The sequence below is a fragment of the Protopterus annectens genome, chromosome 8.part0 (genome assembly GCF_019279795.1).
Source record: "Protopterus annectens isolate FY-2018-M chromosome 8.part0, PAN1.0, whole genome shotgun sequence".
NCBI lineage: Eukaryota > Metazoa > Chordata > Ceratodontiformes > Protopteridae > Protopterus > Protopterus annectens.
In genome coordinates this window covers 301,153,372-301,179,692 of record NC_056741.1, presented here as the reverse complement: position 1 = coordinate 301,179,692, position 26,321 = coordinate 301,153,372, and the positions used below count along the sequence as shown (strand labels likewise).

The window sequence follows — 26,321 nt, the reverse complement described above, 5'->3', positions numbered from 1 at the left end:
GAAGGCCTCCGAACTGACACAGCGGAGCCAGGCTTGTCTCCGTGAGCCACGCCTGTGCCTGCCGCTACCCGCCTTCGGCCGCATAGGAAATGAGCCTCATGGACGAGTTAGAAATTGACGTAAGCATAGCCAACTGAGAGCTAACCGACTGGGCCAGCTGCTCAGGTAGGTTACCCGAGAGGGAATCTGACAACTCCTTGACCAGATCCCTCTGAAGCCTGGTAAAATGTGCCAAATAATTCAGAGACCTTAACGTAAAGGCCGCTGAAGTCAGGGTGCGCTTCCGCACCTGTCCATACTCCTAGACTCCTTATTAGGAGGATGGACGGACGCTGAAGCCTCTGCCACGCCCTGTTGTGTAGCAGATGCCACCACCATGGCATCTACAGCCACGCCTTTAGTAAGGAACTCCTTCTCGGGGAGCAGACAAAAATTTATTTGGACGAGAAGGGACTGGTTCCATGGTATCTGGGTGTTCCACGCCTTCGACAAACTAAATCCAGAAGCTCGTCAAGGGCGGAGACACCCAGGAGGCGGAGGGCTGAGCCCCAAAGGCCTTGAGGAGCACTGACTCGTCAGTAGAGGGGTTTGGATATCCAGCCTCGTTGTTTGAGGATCTCTAAGATGTCTGCAAAGGAGACATCATCCGAGGACGACTTCGGGGACCCCTCTGCATCATCCAGATCAGTGTCTGAAGTAATAGACTGGGAGTCCACGTGCTTCCTCTTGCACGATCTCTTCCTTGGAGGTTCCTCCAAGACAGCTCAGAAGAACCCTCAGGAGGAGGGAACCCCACTGGGGTAACCTCAGGCCCGGGCTCCGCTGACTACGGACAGGGAACTGCCAAAGACCCAGTCTCCACGCCTAGGGAAGGTGCCGGTAAAGCCGGGAGATGGCAAGAGGACTTGGCCAAGGCACTCCTCATGGCTCTGAAAGCCGGACCCCAGAATCCTGGGAGTGTCCGGTCCCCGAGCCGTGATAGTCGACGGAAGACCCGCAGTCAAGCACCGAGGGGAGGCTCGAACCGAAAGCATAGGTCCCAAACATCACCCCGGTCCAGCCAAGACGTCCGCAGACCAAACTCGGACCAAGGCCGGTTGAGTAGGTCGAGCCGACCCTGAGATCTCCATCAGCTCCAACAGCACCTGCTCCACGGAGCCAAGCAGTCGGAGGAGGAATGGCAATGGGTGGGTAGGTCATCGGCTCAAGCCAACTGGGTCGGAACCAAACAAATTTTTGGAAGACTGGGGACTGGAACAGTCTTTGGAGCACCCTGTCAATATCAGAATCTGACATCCTCAAGACCGAGAGGAAACAGAACGGGTCCGAGAGCCTCTAACGGCCCCAAAGGGCTAGGGGACCGCCCGAGGCGACTCGATGAGTATCGGCGCCGAGGGAATACCACACCAGATTCCATCGGTGCCGAGGTGGACTTCGCCGAGGAGGAAGTGTCTGAGCGGGCAACCTTAGTCGGCTCCGAGCAGTGGAGCCGACGAAGATGATCCGCCTCGATGCCCCAGCTATCGGCTCGAAGCCAGAGGAGTCGATACTGGTGGCATCGAGGCAGACTGTTCGACCTCGGCTCCAAGTCCTTGGAGCCAAGGAGAGGCCTGCCTTTGTTTCTTAGCGATCGGATCCGACGGACTGGTCGGAGCCGACGCCTTTCTTTGGCCGGAGAAGGAGAGGATGCCAAAGCTTCTTCGAAAGAAGGTTTAATTAATCCCTTAAGAATTAATTTATTTTTCCTCTCCTGGAGGACCCTTGAGGAAAAAGCGTGACATACACTACATGATTCCTGTAATGCTTTGCCCCTAAGCAATACACACATAGCGAGTGATCGTCCGTGATGGACATTTTGAAGCTACATTTTACACATTTCTTGAAGCCCGAAGGCCTAGGATTTTGAGATATTATAGAAATTTTCAGAAAGTAACTGTAAATAACACTGATGACACACCTAGAATAGGCTTACAGTTATCACTCGCAATACTCAGAGTTAGTCAAACACAGCACAAACTCTGTAAATGTAATAATTTCTCTTAGTTAGTTCTTCTTTAAAGAAGAGAAATATATATGACTTGGAACAGAACCGAAGTAACCTACAAATAAAAAGACCGGGAAAGGCCTTTCCAGACAAGAGGTACTCCTAGTCCACACTCACAACACAAGAATTCACCAAGTGAATTTTGTCAAACACACTCAAAACACAAGAATAGCTGTTAAAACAGCTTTTTGTAGAGAATGAAGAAAATCCTGACAGAAAAACTAGTGAAATAATCACTACTTAACTCAGCCAGCTCGAGACCACGTCTTCACTTGTTAGCGGCAAACGAGATCTGGGGGACTGGTAGTGGTGCATCCTGGGATATGGTAAGCTCAGCCAGTAAGAGACTTCGCTCTTTGGCATAAGCGTGCCGAGTCGGAGCCGAGGGATCGGCTCCGAACCCATCATTCAGAATGTAGGCGAGATAGGATCACATAACATCCTCTGGTTATAATCCTTTGTACCCAGGTATCAGTGCTGATGGTTAGCCAGGCAGAAGGGTACAAGGTGAAACGTTCCCCCAACCACCTCCAGAGGAAGGGAGTTGGGCCGGTCTTCAGGAGTGCTGGTAGGATTGACCAGGGAAGGAACCCCTGGAACCCTGGTTACATGGACCCCTTCTGCCCCGAAAGGAGAGTCTTCCCTGAGAGTTTCCCCCTCTGCCTCTGGGGGAGAACTCGACCTGTGTGTCACGGAAAGGACCCTGAGATTTCTTGAACCATATCTTCCCACTCTTTTGGTTTTGGGAGAAAGCACATTGAGGGGAAGAATAATGGACACCAACGGCAGAAAGAGTCTTACCGTCCTATTCACATCTGGCCAGTATGCTTTTAACTTTGGGCCAAACAACGAGGAGGCCTCAATGGGGGCATTAAAAAAAGAAGACTTAAAGGGTTCCGCGAAGTTGCACAAGCGCATCCAGGCGTGTCGTCGCAAGACCGCAGCTGAACCCGCTGCTCTAGCTGCACCTTCTGATGCGTGAGATATCAGTCGCATAGAGGAGTTAGATATAGATTTAATGGTGGCCACCTGAGAGGCCACTGTCACAGACCTCAGACACAGCACCAGCCACGGTTTCAGAGAGCTCAGAAACCAGATCCCTTTGAAGCCTGGTAAAATGTGCCATATAATTCAGGGACCTGATAAAGGTCGCTGAAGCAAAGTTGCGCTTCCCTATCCTGTCCAGGGCCCGAGACTCTGTTGGACAGTCTGGCTTTCTTCTTCTGCCAGATCCTTTTTTGTTGCGGCCGCCACCACCAAAGCATCCACAGGAAGATTTTGGACCAATGGGGATCTGAAGCAGGAGGAGACAAGATCTTATCTGGCCTCCGGGGAATAGCTTTGACGATATCAGGAGCCTTCCAAGCATGCTGCACAACGAGCCGGACAAGTTAATCAGCAGGTGGAGTAACCCAGGCGGTAGGAGGCCGGGTGCGAAAAGCCTGTAGGAGCACAGATTCCTCAGAGGTCGGATTAGAAGACAGCCAGTCACCTCTCTGTTTCAGGATTTCGAGGATATCACCAAAGGATACCTCAGAGGGTGACCGAGGGTATCCTTCCCCCTCAATGAAATCTGTCTTCGGTGAGGAACTCCTCTATGGAGTCCATGTGCTTCCTCTTACATGAACTTTTCTGGTGGATCTCCTCAGCAGGAGAAGCTGGAGAAGACAGCGGAAAAGGGGATTCCTGAGGGAATATGTCCTGTGGCCCTTGCACCCGGTGTCCGCTAGATGCGACTTGTGAAACCAGTGTACCAGAGGAGGGTGGAGGTATAGACAGTCCAGTATCGCCAGCAGCAGCGAAAGCCTTCTCCATCAGTTGGAAGGCTGGTCCACCCAAAGAGGAGTGCATGTCTAGGACAGGGGTCAGCCCTCCCCTAAGTGGCTCAGCCTGCTGACGCGGAGTCCCGGGATGGCTGTGGATCAGTAAGATATGCGTGTCACAGCTGACATCCTGGGACGTAGCAAAACTTTCCAGCCACAAAGGCAACTGCGGTTCCTTAGGGAGATCCATAAAGGGAACCGCAGAAGGGGAAGACTGTGCTATATCCATGGATTTCAAAGGCAATGAAGAAGGAAAATAACAACGGGTCGTTGGAAAAGGGTGATCGCCTCCCAAGGAAGGATAGTTCCTGACGGGTGGGATACCTCTGGCCAAGAATGCCTGGTCCACAAGACGCAACATATGTTCGGAAAGGCTTCTAGTGGACCTCACGGAGACTGAGGGAGAAACAGGCCTGACCACAGAAGAGGCAGACTTGGTGCCCATCTCATCTGACCGCACCGAGGACAACGGTGCAGAGAGAGACTGGACTACTGTTGTCTGCACCGAAGAAATCATTGGTGCCACGGTCATTGTCTGCACCAACACAGGGATCGGTGCCGAAGCTGGAACCAACAAAACTGGAGTCAACAATAAAGACGTCGGTTCCGAGGAAGATCTCTGAGCAGACAGTCAAGGTCTGCACTGACTGAACAGTCGGTGCCGATACAGTAGTAATGGTCTGAACCGAAGAGTCCCTCGGTGCCGATATATAGAAGGCTGCAGGAGAAGACTGAGCCAAAATCACTAATGGAGCCAAAGGCCTCTGTGCCGAAGGTCTAGGCACCAAAAGCACTGGGGCTGCCAGAGAGCTCCGGAGCTGAAACTTTAGCCTTTTTAGGTTTTGGTTGGCGGGAGTCCCCAGCCGGGGACAAAAGCAAAGATTTAGCCTTAGTAGGAACATACAAGGTTTTCTTATGGGCTCTAGGAGGGGTTGAAACCTCCAACCCAGAAATAGCCTCTGAAAAGGGAGATTTTAGAAGTCCCTTCAGTATCCGCTTGTTTTTCCTTTCCAACAAGGTTCTATTAGAAAAGTTCGCACAAATAGTACAGGGTGGATCAACAGACAAATGGGAAGCTCCCAAAAGTACAGTTGTGTACACTTACCATAAATGTAGATGTTCGAGTGAATTCACTGCTGCAGTCATTACATTTGGGTAATCTGCTGGCAGGTTGTCCTCAGTCGGCCTAAATTCCAAAGTCTTGGGTCCTGCATCAGTTGCTGTCTTCTCCTCCATGAAGTCAGGTCGTCAGGGATATAAAACATGCAGCCTACGCCATTTTCTTTGGTTGTTCTTGCCCCCGATGTCAGGTGCCCCCAAAAAGGTAGCTATAGATAGATATAGATATATATATATATATATATATATATATATATATATATATATATATATATATAGATGTATATAGATATATATATATATATATATATATATATATATATATAGATATAGATATATATATATATATATATAGATATAGATTATATATATATAGATTATATATATATATATATATATATATATATATATATAGATATAGATATAGATATATATATACAGATATACATATACCTATATATAGATATATAGATCTATATCCATGCATCAATATAAACTTTACCTTCATCTGTAAGCGAATACACCACATAGGTTGTAGAAGATAGAGAAGGAAAAATAAACTTTAGAATGACAGGGGGATGGCGGGAGGGTAACCTGGACTGCAACAGTGAATACACTTGAACATCTACATTTATGGTAAGTGTACACAACTGTACTATGTTCTTCGTGTTTCACTGTTGCAGTCATTACATTTGGGTAGAATCCCAAAGCTATGGTTGGGAGGCTGGAGCTAAACAGCATTAGGGGCGGCTATAAGGCCCTGCAGCACTGCAGTGGCAAAGCCTGCCTGGACTAAGAGTAGAGAGGCAAAGGGTAATGCTTTGTAAAGGTGTGAACAGAACTCCAAGTAGCAGCCTCTAGAATGTCTTTGGTTGGTACTCCGAGAAAGGCTGCTGAAGTAGATGCAGCTCTGGTGGAATGAGACCTAATGCCCTTGGGCACAGGTTTACCATTGAAAGTAGCAGAAACGGATGCAGTGGCTTTATCCACTTTGAAATTGTCTGCTTTGAAATAGCCTTTCCTTCTGATCCTGCAGCATATGACACTAGTAATTGCTCAGTTTTTCTTACAGCTTTAGTCCTGCTCAAGTAGAATCTTAGCTGTGTACGTCCAAGAATGCAGAATTCTCTCCCCTTTGTTCTGCGGATTTGGATAAAAAGTTGGCAGATGAATAGTTTGGTTAAGAGCCACACTGGAAACCACTTTAGGCATAAAAGTAGGATTTGTCCTCAGAGACACCATGTCTGGGTAAAATATGATAAAAGGCTCTACAGCCATGAGGGCCTGTAGCTCTGAAACTCTTCTTGCTGAAGTAATTGCTAGCAGCAGAGGTGTCTTCCATAAGAACTTTATATCAGCGGTAGCAACTGGATCAAATGGAGGCAGGGTGAGCTTTTCCAACACATAATTGAGGTCCCATGCAGGTAATGGAGATCTTCTAGGAGGCCTTAGATTTTTGTCTCCTCTAAGATACTGCTTTAGTAAAGGATGAGAAAAGATTGGTGGCTCTGTATTGTAATGAGCCGAAATGGCAGAGGCATGGATTTTGATTGAGGAGAAAGATAGGCCTTTGTCAAGCATCTCAGTTAAAAATTGTAATATCGGAGGAATATGCGGTTCTGCTGTATCAGTTCCTTGTTTGATTCCAAGCACAGAATCTCTTCCATTTGTCAGCATAAGATTTTCTAGTACTAGGCCTTCTGGCTTCCAAAATGACATCCATCACAGCTTTACTGAGAGGTGTAGTTTGTATGATTACGTGATTAGCCATGCTGCCAGGTTCAGAGTCTGTAGTTGATTGTGCAGGATCTGATTGTTTTGCTGGGACAGTAGTTGTGGTCTTTGAGGCAAGGTCCAAGCTGGGTATTGAGACAAGTTCCTTAGGACTGGGTAACAGTATTGGCGGGGCCAGTGCGGGGCAATTAATATCATCTTTGGCTTCTCTTGTCTGATTTTTAGGAGGACCTTGGGTAGAAGAGGCAGAGGAGGAAAGGTGTAAACTGATAGGTTTTTCCAACTGAAGGATAGGGCATCCACTTTCCATGCTTGTCTGTGATATGTCCTTGTGCAGAATCTTTTCAATTGATAATTTTGAGGAGAGGCAAATAGATCTATGCCTGGGCTCCCCCATTTCTCTATCATGCTGAAGATTTGTGGATTTAGTTTCCACTCGTGAGGATCCATAAGGTTTCTGCTTAAATAGTCTGCCAGAGTGTTTTGTTTTCCTGGCAGGAATTGAGCTTGAATATGTATTTGGTAGGTCAAAGCTGTGTCCCACAGTGCCATGGCTAATCTGCAAAGGGGGTAGGAGTGTGTGCCCCCTTGCTTGTTTATATACCACATGACTGTGGTGTTGTCCGTGGTGTTGTCCGTCTATCAGTAGTTGTCCTGGATGAAGCAAGTCCTTGAAGGCTGTTAGGGCATTCTGAACAGCTAGCATCTCTTTTTGGTTGACATGTAGATGCATTTGTTTCAGTGCCCATATGCCCTGAATGCATCTTCCTGCCATGTGGGCCCCCCCAGGCATAATCTGATGCATCTATTGTTAAGGTTTGGCTGGCAGGGGGTAGAGTGAAGGCCCGTCCCATGTTTTGGTGACAGGCCTTTACCCACCACAGAAACTCCTGTTGTAGGCAGGGAATGAGAGGAATCATTGCTTCCAGACTGTGTGAATGTTGACTCCATAAACTTTTTAGGTACCATTGAAGTTTCCTCATATGCAGTCTCGCATATGGAATTAGTAGGATGCAGGATGCCATGAAGCCCAGAGCCTGCAGAATTTGACTTTCAGAAGACTGGGTTTTGGTTGCCATCAGTTTGAAGTAGTCAGTTGCTTTTGTTTGTCTGGCGTGAGGTAAGCCATCTGGGCAGTTGTTTTCAAGCTTGCACCCAGGAATGTTATCTTTTGAGAGGGTACCAGTAGTTGTGATTTCTTTTCGTTTATTGTGTACCCCTAGGCATGTTAGAAGCCTTTTCACAAACGCCAGGTGTCGAAGAAGAGTGTCCTTGTTCACTGCTTGAATGAGACAGTCGTCCCAAGTAAGGATATATTTGTATACTACTTTGTCTGCAAAATACAATTGCTGGTGCCAGGCACTTTGTAAAGACCCTGGGCGCAGCAGATAAGCCAAAGGGCAGTGCAGAGAATTGGCAATGCATTAAGCCAGCCTTGAATCGGAGGTATCTTCTGCATGACTGTCTTATTGGGACATGCAGGTATGCCTCTTTTAGGTCTAAAGTCACCAGCCAAGCATTCTTGCCCAGCATGGGCAGAAGCTGCTGCAAAGTCAGCATTTTGAATTTTGGAATGTACAGGTGTGTTCAATATCGATAAATTCAGTATTGGCTGCCAGGCCTTGTCCTTTCTGGGTACCAAGAACAGTAGAGTAAAAACCTTGTCCTTTTTCCTGCTCTGGTACTGTCTGAATGGCCCCCATATCCATGAGGGACGTAACCTGTTTCTGTGCCTCTGCCCATTGATTTTTTGGTGGATCTGGCCAACCATTTGCCATTGGCAGAGTGTGGAAACGGAATTGGTATCCCTGTGATACAATGTTTAGTACCCACTTGTCCTGGGTTAACAACTGCCAATTTTGAGCAGAAAGTGCTAATTTTCTCCCTATGGGTGCTGCCAAAAGATAATTGCTTGGTGTAGGCAGAGGGAAGTCATTGGGATTGCTTTCTGTAGGTTTGCGCTTTATCTCCTCCAAATCTGGAGGTGGATGCACCCCATTGCTTTGACCTGTATAAGTCCGGTGCCTGGTATCTGGAACCCTTAGGGTGTCTGGATTTGCCCCTTTGAGCTCTGTCGGACACAGGAAAGGACCAATTTTTTGTAGGCCAGTGTCTACTGAATCTTGGTGGCTGCACTTGTAAGAAGTCTAACAGTTTGCATAGACTTAGCTTTGTCTTCTATTTTCTTTAAAACCTCTTCTGCCTTAATGCCAAACAGAGAATCATACTGTAAAGGTGCATCTAGCAATTTAGCTTTAACATGATCAGGCAGATTTTGTTCCTTTAACCAGGCATGCCTCCTAATCACAGATCCAGTAACTGCGGCCCTGCAGGAGGCCTCTAAAGAATCAAAACCACATTGCAAAGTATGCTTTCCAACTTGTTCAGCTGCATGCAATAATTCCTGCAATTCTTTATTTTCTGCACATTCTGAAATCAACATTTCCTGTTTCAGCAATCCCATTAAGATGTTGTTGGTACTTAAGCATATGAAATTGACAGTTTAAGGCCCTGATTGCCAAGGTTGCAGATGTATAAAACCTTTTTACCCCATCTGTCCAGTGCCCTTGCATCTCTGTCAGAGGGGTTAGGATTTTTACCTGTTGAGGCCTTAACTCCCTTTGGACCCCGTGAAATAGTTTCAGGATCAGCAGCAGGGTTTCTAAATAAAAAATTATGTGAGTCAGGGACCCTGTAATATCTGTCAGGCTTACTTGGAGCCAGAGGTAAGGAGTCCGGGGTCAAGCTGGACTCCGAAAACACATCATCCACAATGTCTAAAACAGAGGAAATGGCTAAAGGCTTGTGCTGAGGGAGAAGGAAATCCCTGAGAATCTTTTTTGATTTGGAGAAGTCTTGACTCTCCCAGTGAAAATGCTCCCTCAACGTATGTAAGGTTTCTCCAAATGAATAATCCTCACGAGGAGATGCAGATGGAATGGACTCAACATTAAAATCCTCAAAGGGAGGTATAGATAATTCCTGATCAGAAGAGGAATCAGAGGAAATAGAAACCTGATCTGAAGATTCGTAATCAGTGTCTTGCCTAGGCCTCTTATCTGCAAGGGGATGGGTACCCCTGATAAAGGTAATAAGGTCTTCAGCCATTTTGATAATCTGTTTTTTAGGCATTGAGGCCTATGCACGTGGCTCATGCGTTGGTTTTTTAGTTTTAGAAGTTGCTTTTGTCTTTGGTTTTGCAGCTGTCGTCAGTTTGATATACAAATGTTGAGGTCTGAAAACACCCTCAGACGCCGGTGCCTGCTCAGCGGCTCTGGACCCATCAGAGGGAGATGCATCTGTTGGGTCCAATACCTTGAGTACCTTGTGGCATGCCAGACTCCACATGGGTGTCTGTAGAGGCCTGCGACTCGAATGTAGCGGGTATCACGGGCTGAGAAAGCGCCTGAGTACCAGCGAACTGGCGACTGGCGTTTTGTATGTACTCCAGTAGTTGGATTGCTATCAGATGACATTTCTGGGTAGTTAAATCTGTTTCCAAAATACTTTGATGCAAAAATATACAGATGCTTAATAGTGCGTTGGTTAAATCTAGCACAAAACCGACAGCCAGGCACGTTGTGATCAGGGCCTAGGCAAGGAATACAGTATAAATGGAAATCCTTATGAGGTATTTGTTTCTCACAAGTAATACAATTATTAACTTTTTCTGACATCGGTAAAAAGCAAGAAAAAAGTTTCCCCAACGGGGTACTTAGCTTTAGTGAAGACTTCGGTTGTGAAACTCAAACATTTCAGTAGTCGGCCGACCAGCACTTGCGAAATGCTTCTGCTTCGGACACCGCGCAGCAAGAAAGACTAACGAAAATGGCATCGGCTACATGTTTTATACCCCTGATGACCTGACATCATGGAAGAGAAGTCAGCAACCGATGCAGGACCCAAGACTTTTTGAATTCAGGCCAACTGAGGGCAACCTGCCAGCAGATTACCCAAATGTAATGACTGCAACAGTGAAACACGAAGAACATCAATAAACACACAGAGTGTGCATCAGAGGTAGGCAGTTTGTGTCCACAATCAGAACACCGCTTAAACCCCGGACTACCTTTCTTATCTACCATGACAGCAAATTAATTAGCAGAAAAGGTACCAACAATGGTACAAGAGTGCCCGAAGGTACGAGAGAAAAGGGTGACAGGATTACCAACGATGGTAGACAGAGAATACCTCGCGGTAAAAGTGGTAAAGAAAAAGCAGAAAAACCTAAAGAAATTATGAACGCTAGATGCGATAGGGTAAGAGACAATAAAACATGAACTTTTCTGACAGAAAAGTAATCTATAAAGCTATTAAACAATTGACTATACTTGGCTCAATAGAAGTAGCTTGACACAACCGAATGGCAATGCGGCAAACGAAATCTGAGGTAACAGGGAGAGGGGGAATGTGGGTAAGAGTTTAGCTCGAGAGTTTGAAGCTGACGCAAGCTTGGAAAATGGCCAGCTTGGTTCCGAGCTCGGAACAGATACCCCCCATGCGTAAGGAATGAATGAGGAACAATATCAGATAATATATTTTAACTTATTAGAAACGCTCACCATCCGACCCAATACCATATTCATGGGAAACTTTAATTAGCCCACTATTAAATGGGAATCGTATACGATACTAAACGTGCAGGTACAGAGATTCATGGATTTTGTAAACACAAACCCCCTAGACCAGACTTTCAATACACTGACAAGCCATGCAAACATACTGGATCTGGTCCTCCACTAATATGGGAGAGTGCTGCACACCCCCTGGTGTAATGTCTTCTCTGGTAAAGTCAGACCACAAGATGGTCTCCTTTGAAGTAAAAAAATAAATCTTGGCCCTCCAGCTAACCTTGGAATGTTCACAAACTAATCAAAGCCTAACTTCCTGCTATTAAGCGATAACCTGGCAAAATTTCAAGCCCTTATAAATCCAGAGAACACTGCTGCCTACATGGCCCTGTTCACAGGAATCCTAAACAAGCATGTTAATAGCTGCATAGAGACAGCTGTACTAACACTAGGTAAGAACAGAACTAACGCAAAAACAATGCACCCTGGTGGAATCATACCAATAGGCGGTATAACGGAAGGAAGAAAATCATGGCAAAAATTAGGAGGTGTAGCACCCAGTAGGATAAAAACATACTCATTAAACTAAACAAAGAAGTCAGAGGACAAATAAAGTCTACCAAAGCCAAACTTGAGGTAAACAGCCTCTCAGGCCAAGGAGAACAACAAGGCATTCTTTGGCTACATTTGCAACCTCAAAGGCAATACACAACTGTGGGCGGACCTCATTGTTAATGGAGCCAACTCTACTGGCCCACAAGATGTAGCAAACCTAATGGCAGAAAATTTCCAGCTCCAAATTTATCCATCTCTCTCCCTCAACCTCCCGTCAGGAAATACCATAAAATATAACTCCCCCTACTATCATTAGGAAACAGATCCTTAATGCTCTTTCTAAGGCCAAAAACACTGCATCAATAGGCCCAGACAATATTCTAGGATGCCTTTTAAACAGCATGAAACAACCTGTCAGGCCCTCTGGAATTGCTATCCAACTGTAGCTTCCAAATAGACTCAGTACTTCATGAATGGAGTACAGTAATAGTCATTCATCTGTACAAAGATGGGCCATCTACAGATCCTGGAAACTACAGACCCACAAGACTCACTAGTCTCACAAGAAAAGCCATGGAAAAAAATCATCATGGAAAGGATCAATAATGACACAGAAAATCTCTAGACAGTGGATCCAACCCAATTTGGTTTCATCAAGGGCAGGTCATGCCTACTCACCCTAGTGGACTTCTCTGAGCAGGTCACCAAAGCAATCAAATCAAAAATGGTTCACACTGTCTACCTTGACCTGGCCAAGGGATCTGACACAGCACTCCACTTGAGCATTGTTGACAAATTCAAGAGGTTGGGTATAAACCCTTATGTCACCTGGTGGATAGCTATCTGGCTCACAGACAAGACCCAGGACATTAACATTGGGGAAACCACTTCTACAAAGAGGTCAGTCACAAGCTGGGTCCATCAGGGTTTTGGTTCAGGTCCAGGGACTGTTCCTTTTTGGCATTTACTTTGGCATTCACTTCTCTGAAGTAAAGGCCAATGTCAATGGCCTCTTACTGACTAAATTTGCAGAGGATTGCAAAGTAGTAGCAGTAACCGAATCCCCCACTGACACAAATGTTCTCCAGGAAGGGATGACAGAGACAAATTACTAGTGTCAGAGCCATAGACTAAAACTGAATCTCAAGAAATGAATACTGGTGTCCTTGGGAAGCCATCCAGCCTGGTAACTATCATAATGACAACACACCCCTAGGAGATTATCCAGTATTCAGGGATTTGGGGACAAAGACAGCCAGTAATCTAGCCTTTGACCATCACATGTCTACAGCAGTGAGGAAACCATCCTATGTTAAGTAAAGGGTATGGCATCTAGGTCCGAGGAGGTCATTGTTTTACGGTATTCAGCATTCATCAGACCTATCACTGAATACAATGCCCCATTTCATGTCTACCTAATAAGGCACATCCAACAATTGGAACATCCACAGAGGTTCCTCACCAAAAGAATACAGGGCATAAGTAACATGCCCTATGCAGACCTCCTCAAGGTCCTATTCCTGCATTCGGTCTCCTACAGGCCATTGAAGGGAGATTTATGTTAGGCATACAAGGCATTCTCAGACCCCACCCTGATGGACCTCCTGCATATCCACAAAAAACAGTACCAGAATTAACCATTCTAAAGATATAAACCTTGCCTGTGACATAAATAGGACCTGCTGGAAAGACAGGTATGTATCCTAGAGACTACCCCTTCTCTGGAATAGGCTCCTCATCCATGTGAAGAAGAGCTCCTCCCTAAACCAATTCAAGTGCAACTTGGAAACCTGGATGGGGAAAAGGATATTCATTGCTGGTTTAGCACATATGTCTTTAGTGGACACAGGCAGCCTGTAAATGGTTCATCTCCCAGGTCACTGCATGTAAATGTTTCATCTCCAAAGCCTCTGCTTACACTTATCTGGGGTACCAGAAATTGTCAGAGATTTGGGATACATAGCTAGGCTTAAAAAGCCACTTGTGGTCATTAGCTTAGTATACACCTATGAAACTATAAACTAAACACCAGACTAAAAGAAAGACAACTCTGGGTTCTCGCAGACCCATACACCAAAATCTCTTTGAATCAAAGACCTCTAACATCACATGCGTCAAAGTCTGGGATCCAGGCTGTTTAGACTTTTTGCTCAATGCCTGCATATGGTATAAGAAAGTCAAGCCTAATTCCCTTAATAAACACATTGCCAAGAAGGGAAACCCATTTGGTGGCCAAACTGGATCCAAGCTGGTATCAGCGAAATGGAAAGTCATACAATACTTTGGCAGACTCGCACAACACGAGCTGTAATAAACTGCTGGCAATATTTTCACTTAAGATCTATATTTTTCTGTTGCTTAATGAAAATACAGTACAGAAAATGTCTAAAATTACCCCCATGCCAAAATTACTAAACTACAGGAGGACCCTGACCTAAGGATCAAAGCTATATAACACAATAGTATTAACTATGCAGGTCAATTCTTAGAAAACCTCAGAAAAAATGAGGTATATTCCTTGGCAAGATACTTGCACAAGATGAATGGGGACTCTGTTGCTAATTACAAACAAGAAAATCCACAACTGGAACAGTCTCACTATTTTTGCAAAGCGTGTCCACTGCTGGCAACTTACTTAATTGCAACTGTTTCATAGAAAACACAAGATAGCACATGATGGCAATGTAACAAAACTTATGCCCAGTATTTTCACTTCAATATAGGCCTGTCCAAAAGTCAGAGATTTATGGCCTAATACCTTAAACAATGCAACAGATGCAGCCGGATGTGACCCACCCGAAGACAAACTCTGGCTGTTGGGTACAGCTCCTAATGGCTATCATCTTCTAAGAAACTTGTATCACTGGATCAAAAATATAAATTCCCTGCTTTCTGCTCCCACATGTCAGTAGTGGAAAACAATTCCTGATGACTGGTATGTTAAAACATCATCGACTAAATTTTGATGAGGCAAAGCCCGACTGAACCCTTGGTGTAGGAAATGTTACCCCATATCCGTTTAAATTTAATGTACCTCAAAAACATGAGGCCCTCAAGGTAAATAAAAAAAAAAATCATTGTGTTTAAGTTCGAGATATTTTAGCAAAGCTCTTTTGACATTTCTAACAGTAGCCTATAAAACAAAGACTACTGTTATGCCTTCCCTACCAAACTAAATTGAAATAAATTTAATGACTTTACATAATCAGCAAGAAATAGCTGCTTACCTTACTGAATGACTTCATACTTTTCTCTTCTGTAAGGGATTTTGTCAACCACTGCTGGGTACCTTTCAGCTGGTCATCCCCTTTTATCTCCAGAAAATTTATTTCTTCCCGACCACGATTTCGCTTACCCTGGAGACGCCTTAACTGGTATGCCAAAGAAAATCAAAATGTCATTCCTACAGTACAAAACACATTCACAAAATACTAAAAAAGCGATCAACTAGCAGGCAATTAAAGCCTGTGAAGATTTCATCTGAAAAACCATAAGGTCAGCCTCCAAGTGTTAGTCGCCCATGAAGCATGACACAGTTTATTTACTCGGATAAAGCAAGTACACACTTCTCCCAAGGGATCATTTTTGGGCAACACCAGAGTAAAAATGTGTGTTGTGTTATGTCATAGTAAAAAAACATTACAGACAGTTCACATTCTGCAGAATGCGACTAATGTCCATACTACACAAAAATGGCAAGGGAAAACGTGACTAAATAGTTACACAATTAAACTAAATCAGTTTTACTTTAGCTATAAAGTCCACATATTACTTATTTTCTATATTCATGAGAATTTTAAAATGATCACAAAGTTTTCTTCTGGGAGTCAGGTGACTCTGGAAAAAAAATGCAACACAAAAAAGACCTAGAGTAAAAGTACAGCTGTGTACACTTACCATAAATGTAGATGTTAGAGTGTATTCATGGTTGCAGTCATTACATTTGGGTAATCCTGCGTCGGCTGCTGTCGCCCCTTCCCTGACGTCAGGTCGTCAGGGGTATAAAAGATGCGGCCAGCGCCATTTTCTTTAGTTTTTCTTGCCCCAGATGTTAGGTGCCCCCAAAAAGGTAGGCAATGCAAATTGCTAATGAAACATACATAAGAAAAGCAATCAAAAACTTTGTTACCAGCAAATACTTCCCATAGGTAGTAAAGGGTAGAAGGCTTAGGTAAATACCAGCAAGTAAGAGGGAAAGGAGGGAAGGTAACCTAAACTGCAGCAGTGTATACACTCGAACATCTACATTTATGGTAGGTACAAAACTGTACTATGTTCGTGTTACAATGCTGCAGTCATTACACTTGGGTAGAATCCCAAAGCTGAGGTAGGGTGGCTGGTTCTATATGGCATTAGGGGTGGCTATAAGCCCCTGAAGCACTGCAGTGGCAAAGTCAGCTCTGGATTTAGAGTAAAGAGGCAGAAGATAATGCTTGGTGAAGGTATGTACAGAACTCCAAGGTGCTGCTTCCAAAATGTCCTTGGTATGTACTCCTCTGAGGTAGGCAGCTGAAGTGGCTGTAGCCCTGGTGGAATGAGACCTAATACTGTTAGGCACAGTTTTCCCATGGTGTGTGTAGCAGAAACGTATACAGTGCCCTGTCCATTTTGAAATGGTCTGTTTTGAAATGGCTTTTCCTTGTGCTCATGCAGCATATGCTAGAAACAATTGCTCAGTTTTCCTGAAAGCTTTCGTTTTGTCCAAGTAGAAGCGTAACTGCCTGTGTATGTCCAAGGAATGCAGTAGTCTCTCCCTTTATTTTGTGGATTTGGATAAAAAGGCAAGTGAATAGTTTGGTTTAGAGCCACACTTGATACCACCTTTGGCATAAAAGTAGGGTTTGTTCGTAAAGACACCCTGTCTTGGTGGAAAATGATGAAAGGTTCCACTGCCATTAGTGCCTGTAATTCTGAAACTCTTCATGCTGAGGTTATTGCCAGGAGCAGAGCAGTTTTCCAAGAGACATATTTTAAGTCTGCTGAGGTAGCTGGCTCAAAAGGAGGTAAAGTTAATTTTTCCAAGATGAAGTTGAATTCCCAAGTTGGGGTTGGTGCTCTACGGGGCGGCCTTACGTTTTTAGCCCCTCTGAGGTACTGTTTTAGCAATGAATTAGAAAAAATTGGTGGGTCTGTGTTGTAATGAGCAGAGATGGCAGAGGCGTGGATCTTAATGGATGAAAAGGAGAGGCCTTTGTCCAGCATCTCAGTCAAGTATTGTAGAATCTGAGGAATATTTGGGACAAGAGGGTCAAGGCTGTGAGCCTGGTTCCAGGCACAGAATCTCTTCCAGTTATCCGAATAGGCTTTCCTGGTGCTAGGCCTTCTGGCCTTCAGAATGACATCCATAACAGCTTTGGAGAGATGCATTACTTGCTTGACTAAGGAATCTGCCATGCAGCCAGGTTTAAAGTCTTGAGCTGGCTGTGAATTATCTGATTGTTTTGCTGAGTCAGAAGATGTGGGATTTGAGGCAAAATCCATGGTGGACCTTGTGCTAAGTTCTTTAAGATTGGGTACCAGTGCTGGCGTGACCAGTCTGGGGCAATCAGGATCATCTTTGGCTTTTCTTATCTGGCTTTTATGAGCACCTTTGAAAGGAGAGGTAGTGGTGGGAAAGCATACACTTGTAGTTTTTTCCAGCTGAATGAGAGGGCATCCACTTTCCATGCTTGTGGGTGGGAAGTCCTTGTGCAGAATTTCTGTAGCTGGCAATTCATTGGGGATGCAAACAGATCTATGTCCGGGCTCAACCATTTTTGTGTTATCATTCTGAATATTTGTGGATTTATTTTCCACTCGTGCGGATCCATGATGTTTCTACTTAGGTCGTCTGCCAGTGTGTTTTTCTGTCCTGGCAGGAATTGTGCTTGCAGATGAACTTGATAGGTTAGAGCTGTGTTCCACAAGGTCATGGCTTGCAGAGGGGACATGAATGAGTGCCCCCTTGGTTGTTTATGTACCACATAACTGTGGTGTTGTCTGTCTTTAGTAGAAGTTGTCCTGGATGCAGAAGGTCCTTGAAAGCTATAAAGGCATTCTGTACAGCTAGCATCTCTTTTTGATTGATGTGAAGATGCCTTTGTTGTGCGGGCCACTTGCCCTGAATACATTTTCCTTCCATGTGTGCTCCCCAGGCGTAATCCGAAGCATCTGTGGTCAGTGTTTGCCTGGCTGTGGGTTGAGTGAAAGGCTGTCCCTTGTTGAGGTGACAAGCTTGAGCTCACCATCGAAACTCCTGTTGAAGGCAAGGAATAAGTGGTATCACTGTTTCCAAACTGTGACAGTGCTGAGACCAGACACTCTTTAGGTACCATTGTAGTTTCCTCATATGCAGTCTGGCATATGGAATTAGTAGTATGCAAGATGCCATGTAACCCAAGGCCTGCAGAATTTTTCTTGCAGGGAGTTGGGTCTTTGTAGCCATCAATTGGAAATATTAAGTCAGTTGTCGTTGCTTGTCTGGCATGAGATAAGCCATCTGGGCCGTTGTATTTAAGTTGGCACCCATGAATATTATCTCTTGTGAGGTCACTAGTTTCGACTTCTTTTCGTTTACTGTGTACCCTAGGCAAATTAGCAATCTTTTTACAAACGCCAGATGCTTTAGAAGAATGTCTTTGCTCTCTGTTTGAATAAGGCAGTCGTCCAAGTATGGGTAAATCTGAATTCCTTTTTGTCTGAAAAATGCAATTACTGGTGCCAGGCATTTTGTAAAGACCCTGGGCACAGTAGATAACCCAAAGGGCAGTGCAGAGAATTGGTAATGCATTGAACCTGCTAAGAATCTGAGGTATCTTCTGCAATTTTGTCTGATAGGGACATGCAGGTATGCCTCCTTGAGGTCCAAAGTTACGAGCCAAGCTTTCCTGCCCAGCATGGGAAGAAGCTGCTGTAGTGTCAACATTTTGAATTTTGGAACATCCAGCTAAGTATTTAGAGAAGATAGATCCAGAATGGGCCTCCAGGCTTTGTTCTTTCTGGGAACCAGAAAGAGTCGAGCAAAATCCTTGTCCTTGCTCCTGTGTTGGTACCTTTTGAATAGCTCTCATGTTCACGAGTGCTGTAATTTGCCTTTGAGCCTCTGCCCATTGATTTGGTGGCAGATTTGGCATTCCATTTAACCTTGGCAGAGTGTGAAAGTGGAACCTGTAACCTTGTGATAAAATATTGAGAACCCATTTGGTCTTTGGTGATCATATGCCAATTGTGACAGAAAAGTGCCAGTTTTCCCCCCAAGGGCGCTGCCAAGAGAGAAGTGTTTGGCAGCAGTAGTGGGAAGTCATTGGGACTGTTTTTTATAAGGTTGAGGCCTGTCTTCCCCCTCTTTCTGAGTTGAGGCACCCCATTGTCGAGGCCTATAAGAACCTTGTGGTTGACCTCTGCCTCTTGGACGTCTGTCTGAGATTGGAAAGGACCAGTTCTTTGTTGGCCATTTTCTGCTAAATCGAGGAGGCTGAACCTGTAAGAAATCCTTCACCGTTTGCATAGATTTTGCCTTATCCTCCATTTTCTTTAATACCTCTTGCTGCCTTAACTCCAAATAAAACATCCTGCTGCAAAGGTGCATCCAATAATTTTGTTTTAACATGATCTGGTAAAGTCTGCTCTTTTAACCAAGCATGTCTTCTAATGACAGACCCTGTAACTGCTGCTCTACAGGAGGCCTCTAATGAATCAAAACCACATTGCAAAGTATGTTTTCCCATTTGTTCAGCTGCATGCAATAAATCCTGCATTTCCTTGTAGTCAGGAAGATCTGAATTTGGAAGCATTTTTTGTTTCAACTGAGACATCAAATATTGCTGATATTTAAGCATGTGAAACTGGCAATTTAAGCTCCTCATTGCTAAAGTTGCAGATGTATATACTTTTTGGGTCAGCAACAGGGCTTTTATAAAAAAATTTGTGAGTGTCAGGGACTCTGTAGTATCTGTCTGGCTTAACTGGAGCAAGGGATAAGGAATCTGGATTTAAACTGGATTCAGAATACGCATCATCCACGATATCTAACACTGGCGGAATAGCAAGGGGTTTGTGTTGAGGTAGTAAAAGAAAATCTCAGCCTTTTCTTGGATTCTGAGTAATCCTGGCCCTCCCAATGGAAATGCTTCCTCTTGGTCTGTAAGGTTTCCCCAAAGGAGTAGTCCTCTGGTGGAGAGGCTGAAGGAATAGACTCCTCAGCATCAGAATCCTCATAAGGGGGTAAAGAGTATCTGTGGTCTGAGGAGATGGATACCTGGTCGGATGAGTCATAGTCTGCATCCTGTCTAGGCCTTTTATCAGGAGGAGGGTGGGACCCTCTGATCAGAGTAATTAAGTCTTCGGCCATTTTGAGCATCCGTTTCTTAGGCATGGAGGCCTGTGCTGGTGAATGTAGAAGTTGTTTCTTTGTTTTTAAAGGGGTATTAAATTTAGCAGAAGATTTAATTGTTAACTGAGTAGGTCTGAAAACACCCTCTGCAGCTGCGGGTTGTTCAGCTACTCCGGATCCCCCTGAAGGGGTAGTAGTCTGGGTATGCCGTAAATCCGGTATATCCGAAGGCCCAGCCATCTCCATGTGGGAGTCAGAGATGGCCTGTGGTTCCATAGAAGCGGTCGTCAAGGGCTGTGAAGGCGCCTCACTGAAAACTGGAGAACCGGCAACTGGCCTAGAAGAGGTTTCGTCACCATTTTTGGGCCTCGGATGCCTGTCCTTGTCTTTGCGCTTTTTGTGAATCACAGTCGTTGGTAGTTCCAATGGCATGGTGTAATTGAATTTTCTACCAAAATAATGTCGGGCAAAATCAAACAGACGTTTAATAGTGCGCTTGTTAAACCTAGCACAAAACAGACAACGTGAGACGTTGTGGTCTGGGCCTAGGCATGGGATACAATAAGAATGGAAATCCTTATGAGGTATTTGCTTCCCACAAAAAATACAATTATTAACTTTTACTGACATCGGTCTGAGGCAAGAAAAAGTTTCCCCAATGGGGTACTTAGCTTTGTAGAAGACTTCAGTTCTGGATTCGAAATGAAAATCTCAGGAGTTGGCAGACCGGCACTTGCGAACTGCTTTTGCTTCGGGCACCGTAGGCCCCCCAGGCATAATCTGATGCATCCGTTGTTAGTGTCTGCCTGGCTGGAGGTAACATGAATGGCTGTCCCTTGTTCTGGTGACAAGCCTTTGCCAACCATCGAAACTCCTGTTGCAAGCAGGGAATGAGAGTAATCATAGTTTCCAGGTTGTGGCAATGTTGAGTCCAAACACTTTTTGGGTACCATTGAAGTTTCCTCATATGCAGTCTTGCATATGAGTTAGTAGGATGCCATGAAGCCCAAAGCCTGCAAAATTTTTCTTGCAGATAACTGGTCCTTGATTGCCAACATTTTGAAATAGGTAGTTCAGTCAGTTGCCTTTGTCTGGCATGAGATAAGCCATCTGGGCAGTTGTATTTAAGCTTGCACCCAGGAATATCTCTTGAGAGGGTACTAGTTTTCATTTCTTTTCGGTGACTATGTACCCTAGGCATGTTAGTAGTCTTTTCACAAACGCCAGATGCTGTAAGAAGAATGTCCTTGTTCTCTGCTTGAATTAGGCAGTCGTCCCAAGTAAGGATACATTTGTATTCCTCTGTCTGCAGAATGCAATTACCGGTGCCAGGCACTTTGTAAAGACCCTGGGCGCAGTAGACAAGCCAAAGGGCAGTGCAGAGAATTGGTAATGCATTGAGCCTGCCTTAAATCTGAGGTATCTTCTGCATATTTGTCGGATTGGGACATGCAGGTATGCCTCTTTTAGGTCTAAAGTCGCAAGCCAAGCGTTCTTGCCCAGCATGGGCAGAAGCTGCTGCAAAGTCAACATCTTGAATTTTGGTATAACCAGGAATGCGTTTAAAATAGATAGGTCCAGTATTGGCCTCCAGGCCTTGTCCTTTCTGGGTACCAAGAGCAGTCTCGAGTAAAATCCTTGTCCCTGCTCTTGCTGTGGTACTTGTTGAATGGCCCCCATGTCCATGAGGGATGAGACTTGTTTTTGTGCCTCTGCCCATTGATTTTTTGGCAGATCTGGCCAGCAGTTTGCCTTTGGCAGGGAATGGAAATGGAACTTGTAGCCATGTGACACGATATTTAGGACCCATTTGTCCTGGGTTATAACGTGCCAATTTTGTGAAAAAAGTGCTAATTTTCCCCCTAAGGGTGCAGCCAGGAGATAAGTGCTTGGTGTCATTGGGACTGTTTCCTGTATGGTTGAGATGCGTCTTCCCCAACTTTGGAGGTACAAGCCCCCCATTGCTTTGAGCGGTATGAACCTTGCGCCTGGGATCTGCCTCTAGGGCATCTGGATCTGCCCCTTTGAGGTCTGTCTGACACAGGAAAGGACCAATTCTTTGTTTGCCAGTGTCTACTAAACCTACGTGGCTGTACTTGTAAAAAATCTTTTGACCGTTTGCATAGATTTAGCTTTGCCCTCCATTTTCTTTAACGCTGCTTCTTACTGAAGTTGGTGCGCCTTGTTTGCTGTGGCATAGACTGGATTCGGGCCTGCTGGATCTAGCTTTGTTTGTGTAACTTGAGCACTAATCCAGGCATTCTCTAAAGTATTCAATTGTATTTATTACTGCTTGGTAGTAACTTGATTAAAGTTTAGCTGTCATTCTAAGTCTTTTGGATTAAGCACTTGGGCTTCAGACCAGTTGTTTTACATTAGGAAGGTTTGTGGCATGCACTGTGGTGGCAGGACAGGTAGCTTTCATCCTTCTAAGTTGGGAACTGCTGATTGAGAGCCAAGTGTCTGTTATTCTTAAAGTGTATTAGTTCTGGTTTAAGCACTTGGGCTTCAGGCCAGTTATTTTACATTAAGAAGGTTTGTGGTCTGCACTCTTGTGGGAGAAGAGGCTGGACTCTGCCCTTCTGAGCTGGGAATTTCTGGTTAAAGGTTTATAGTGCCTGAATAGTTTATAGTGCCTGAATATTTGAACTGTATCTTACTGAAATTGGTACACCTTGTTTGCTGTAGCATAGACTAGATCTAGGCCTGCTGAATATAGCTTTGTTTATATGCTTGTTGTTTGTTTGCTTGTTATTTCCCTGGAACGCTAATTCCACCTAATACGCGGCTTCTCAGCGCTTCTGTGGATCACTAGTGATATCTGCATAGCTTACTGTACTTATTTCCTTGTTTCACTTGAAAGAAAGTTACTGTTTGTCGTTTTTGCATTTAAGTTACCTGCAACACATTGCACTTAAGTTACCTGGCACTTGCTCACTAAAGCAATTATATAAGTCAGCACTAAAAATTAAAAGCACTACACCCTCACTCCCCACTGGCCCTGGTTTTCAATTATTAAGGAATTCCCAATATTATTCTAGCATGTCCAAAGGTCAGTTGTCAATCTCCTCTCCGGTCCAGCTGGTGAATCTGGGAATTTTGAGGCAATGTTACAACTGCCTCATGTACACAGACAACCCTCTCCTCCTCCCAACAAATTCCAACACATGTGAGAGATGCAATCATATAGCCAAACTGGAGGCCAAGCTCTCTCAACTCAGTACTGGCATAACCAGTCAGGAGGAGAAGGAAACCACACTCACTACAATTCCAGTCTCACACAGACCTACCACGACAGCAAACCAAACACATAATCACACAAAAACATACTTGGAGGCTCTAAATAAAGAACTGCCGAAGCAGCAGAGACCTCCAAAGCAGACACCCAAGCAGCCGCTACCCCAAAACAAAACACGTGCAACACGTATCTCACAAAGCCAGTGTGCCAGTCACAGCCCTTAAGACTAAACAACACACCTGATACACTTGTAATAGGTGACTATCGTCAGGCACACTGACGTCCCGCTCACCAGGCTGAACAAGGAGAGGGTCACAGTGAGCAGCCTGTCGGGCGCTAGGATCCGCCACATAACACAAGCACTCAGGTCACTCCAAGGCAAGTACAAATATGACTCAGTCATTGTCCATGCTGGTGTGAATGACCTGAGATGTACCTCCCTGGACTACATGAAAAGAGACATAAAGGAGCTCTCTGAGCATGTAGCCCAGGCCGGTATGACCCTGACCTTGAGTAGCATCTTACCCTCACCAAGAATGATGCCACACTATGAAGACAAGATGATCAATTTCAACAATTGGCTTAAGTACTGGTGTCATTCAAAGGGGATCCAATGCCTGTCAGCTTGGGATGATATGCTTGACAAGCCACGATGCTTCGCTAGGGACGGCTTGCACCTGTCACCCTGGGCTTTCGGATATTGGCAAAGGCTCTTGCTACCCCCATAGTGCCTTTTTAGGCAAGGCTCAAAAGACAAACCCACCTCCATAGGTAACACAAGGGATAAGAAACTAAGAGTAATGCTACTCAACGCCAGAAGTCTAAACCTCAAGATGCACGCTTCGAAACTCTCCTTAGCATGGAGAACATCGATATCTGTGCAGTAACAGAAACCTGGTTCAGGGCTCCCGAGAGCACCCCAGCACTACCAGGTTATACCTCATACCATGCTTTTCCCCGCCAAAACTTGGTCCGAACCACAAAAGGAGGGAGTATCGATATTCATCAAAGATACCCACACCTCCAGGTTGGTGGCAAAGCACGAAGCATCAGAGACTATCCATGTGCAACTAACAGTGGGTAAAACTGCCTTCCAGTTTACAGCCTGCTACAGACCACCCTCCCAAACCCAGGAACCCCACTCGGCCTTCCTGAGAACACTGGAAAATATGAAGGTCTCTCCAAACACCATTATATTGGGACTTCAACTACCCAAACATAGACTGGGAGCATTACTCTAGCTCCAACACCCTAGCCCAAAGGTTCCTAGAATTTATAAACTCAAATGCTATGGAACAACTTGTTACCACTCCCACAAGAGGGGAAACATACTGGACCTGATCATCACCAACATGGGGACTCTATGCTCCAGACCAGAAGTGTATCCCTCACTGGTAAGATCAGACCATAAACTAATCTCACTGGATATTCAAATCCCGACCCCACCCCCTGCCCAGAAAACCACAGTGAAAAACTTCTCTAAAGCAAATTTTACACTCCTCAAAACTGAGGTGGAATCCTTCAAAGCCCCTGGGCCTGTGGAAAATCTGCCCAGACCGCAGAATCCTTTATAAACGCATTCTATGAACACCTTCAGGAATGCATGGATCATGCGATCCCAAATAAAACCAAGACCCAATCCTCCAAAGGCAGACGTCCTGTCTGGTGGACCCCAGCCATAAACAAACTATACAATAGAAGGAGGAAGCTACTAAATGATAAAGCAAAATCCCAAAAAGGGAAGGCATCCCTGATCAGTATTAGCAAAAAACTACGGGCACACATAAAATTGTCTAAGGCCAGCTTCGAGAGAAAAATTGCACAGGACATTAATCACAAGGCTTTCTTTAGTTATGTTAGGAACCTGGGTGGTAATTCCCAGATATGCTCAGAATTAGTCCAAAATGACAAAAAATACACCGAACCCACAGACATTGCCAACATCCTAGCTGACAGGTTCAGCGCAAACTTCTCCCCCCTCTCCCCACCAAAAGGGCAAATATCTATCCCAGTAGAGTGCTGCCCCCCTGACATCTCAGATGCTCAGTTAAGAGCCGCCCTCTCCAAAGCAAAAAACACGGCATCAGTGGGACCAGATGGTGTCCCGGGCTGCGTCCTACATGAACTCAAAGAAGAGCTAAACCCAAACATAAAACTACTGTTCAATCTCAGCCTTACTACAGGATATGTGCCCAAAGAGTGGCGTACAGCAACAGTGGTCCCTCTCCATAAAGGTGGTGCCTCAATGGATCCTGGAAACTATCGCCCCATAAGCCTGACTAGCTTGGTTTGCAAAGCTATGGAAAGGATCATCATGGACCTCATAAAGATATTGGGGACCTACAAACACTGGATCCTACCCAGTTCGGCTTTAAGGGCAGATCCTGCCTCTTAAACCTGGTTGATTTCTTTGAAACAGTCACCAAGGCCATTGACGAGGGGAAGGTGGTCCACACAGCCTACCTGGACCTCGCAAAAGCCTTCGATACAATACCCCACTCTGGCATTATAGATAAACTCACCAGCTTAAATATAAACCCCTATGTCACTAGATGGATTGCAAACTGGCTCAAGGACAGAACCCACATGGTTAGAATTGCTGGAGCCATGTCAGACTCCAAACCAGTTACAAGTGGTGTCCCACAAGGCTCAGTCCTGGGACCTCTCTTGTTCGGTATATATTTCTCGGAGGTACAGGCCAACACGGAAGGACTGTGGCTGACCAAGTTCGCAGATGACTGCAAACTGGGCCATAATCGACTCTCCAGCCGACACAAGCATCCTCCAAAAGGGCCTCATAAAACAGACAACTGGTGCCAGAGCCATGGCCTCAAGCTAAATGCCAAAAGTGTATAGTCATCCCCTTTGGCAAAACAAAGTGCCCACAAATTACCACATAGGTGGAAATCCATTAAGTACAGAAGAA

General features: G+C 45.0%; 1 protein-coding gene across 1 annotated transcript in view; it reads right to left on the bottom strand.

The window, feature by feature from the left end:
• The window catches only part of PRCC (proline rich mitotic checkpoint control factor), a 791,791-nt gene that overhangs the window by 305,279 nt on the left and 460,191 nt on the right, over positions 1 to 26,321 (bottom strand). Inside the window, exon 4 of the mRNA XM_044079798.1 lies at positions 15,074 to 15,217. Within this exon, the coding sequence (XP_043935733.1) occupies positions 15,074 to 15,217 (144 nt within the window). The remainder of the gene's footprint in view (positions 1 to 15,073; positions 15,218 to 26,321) is intronic.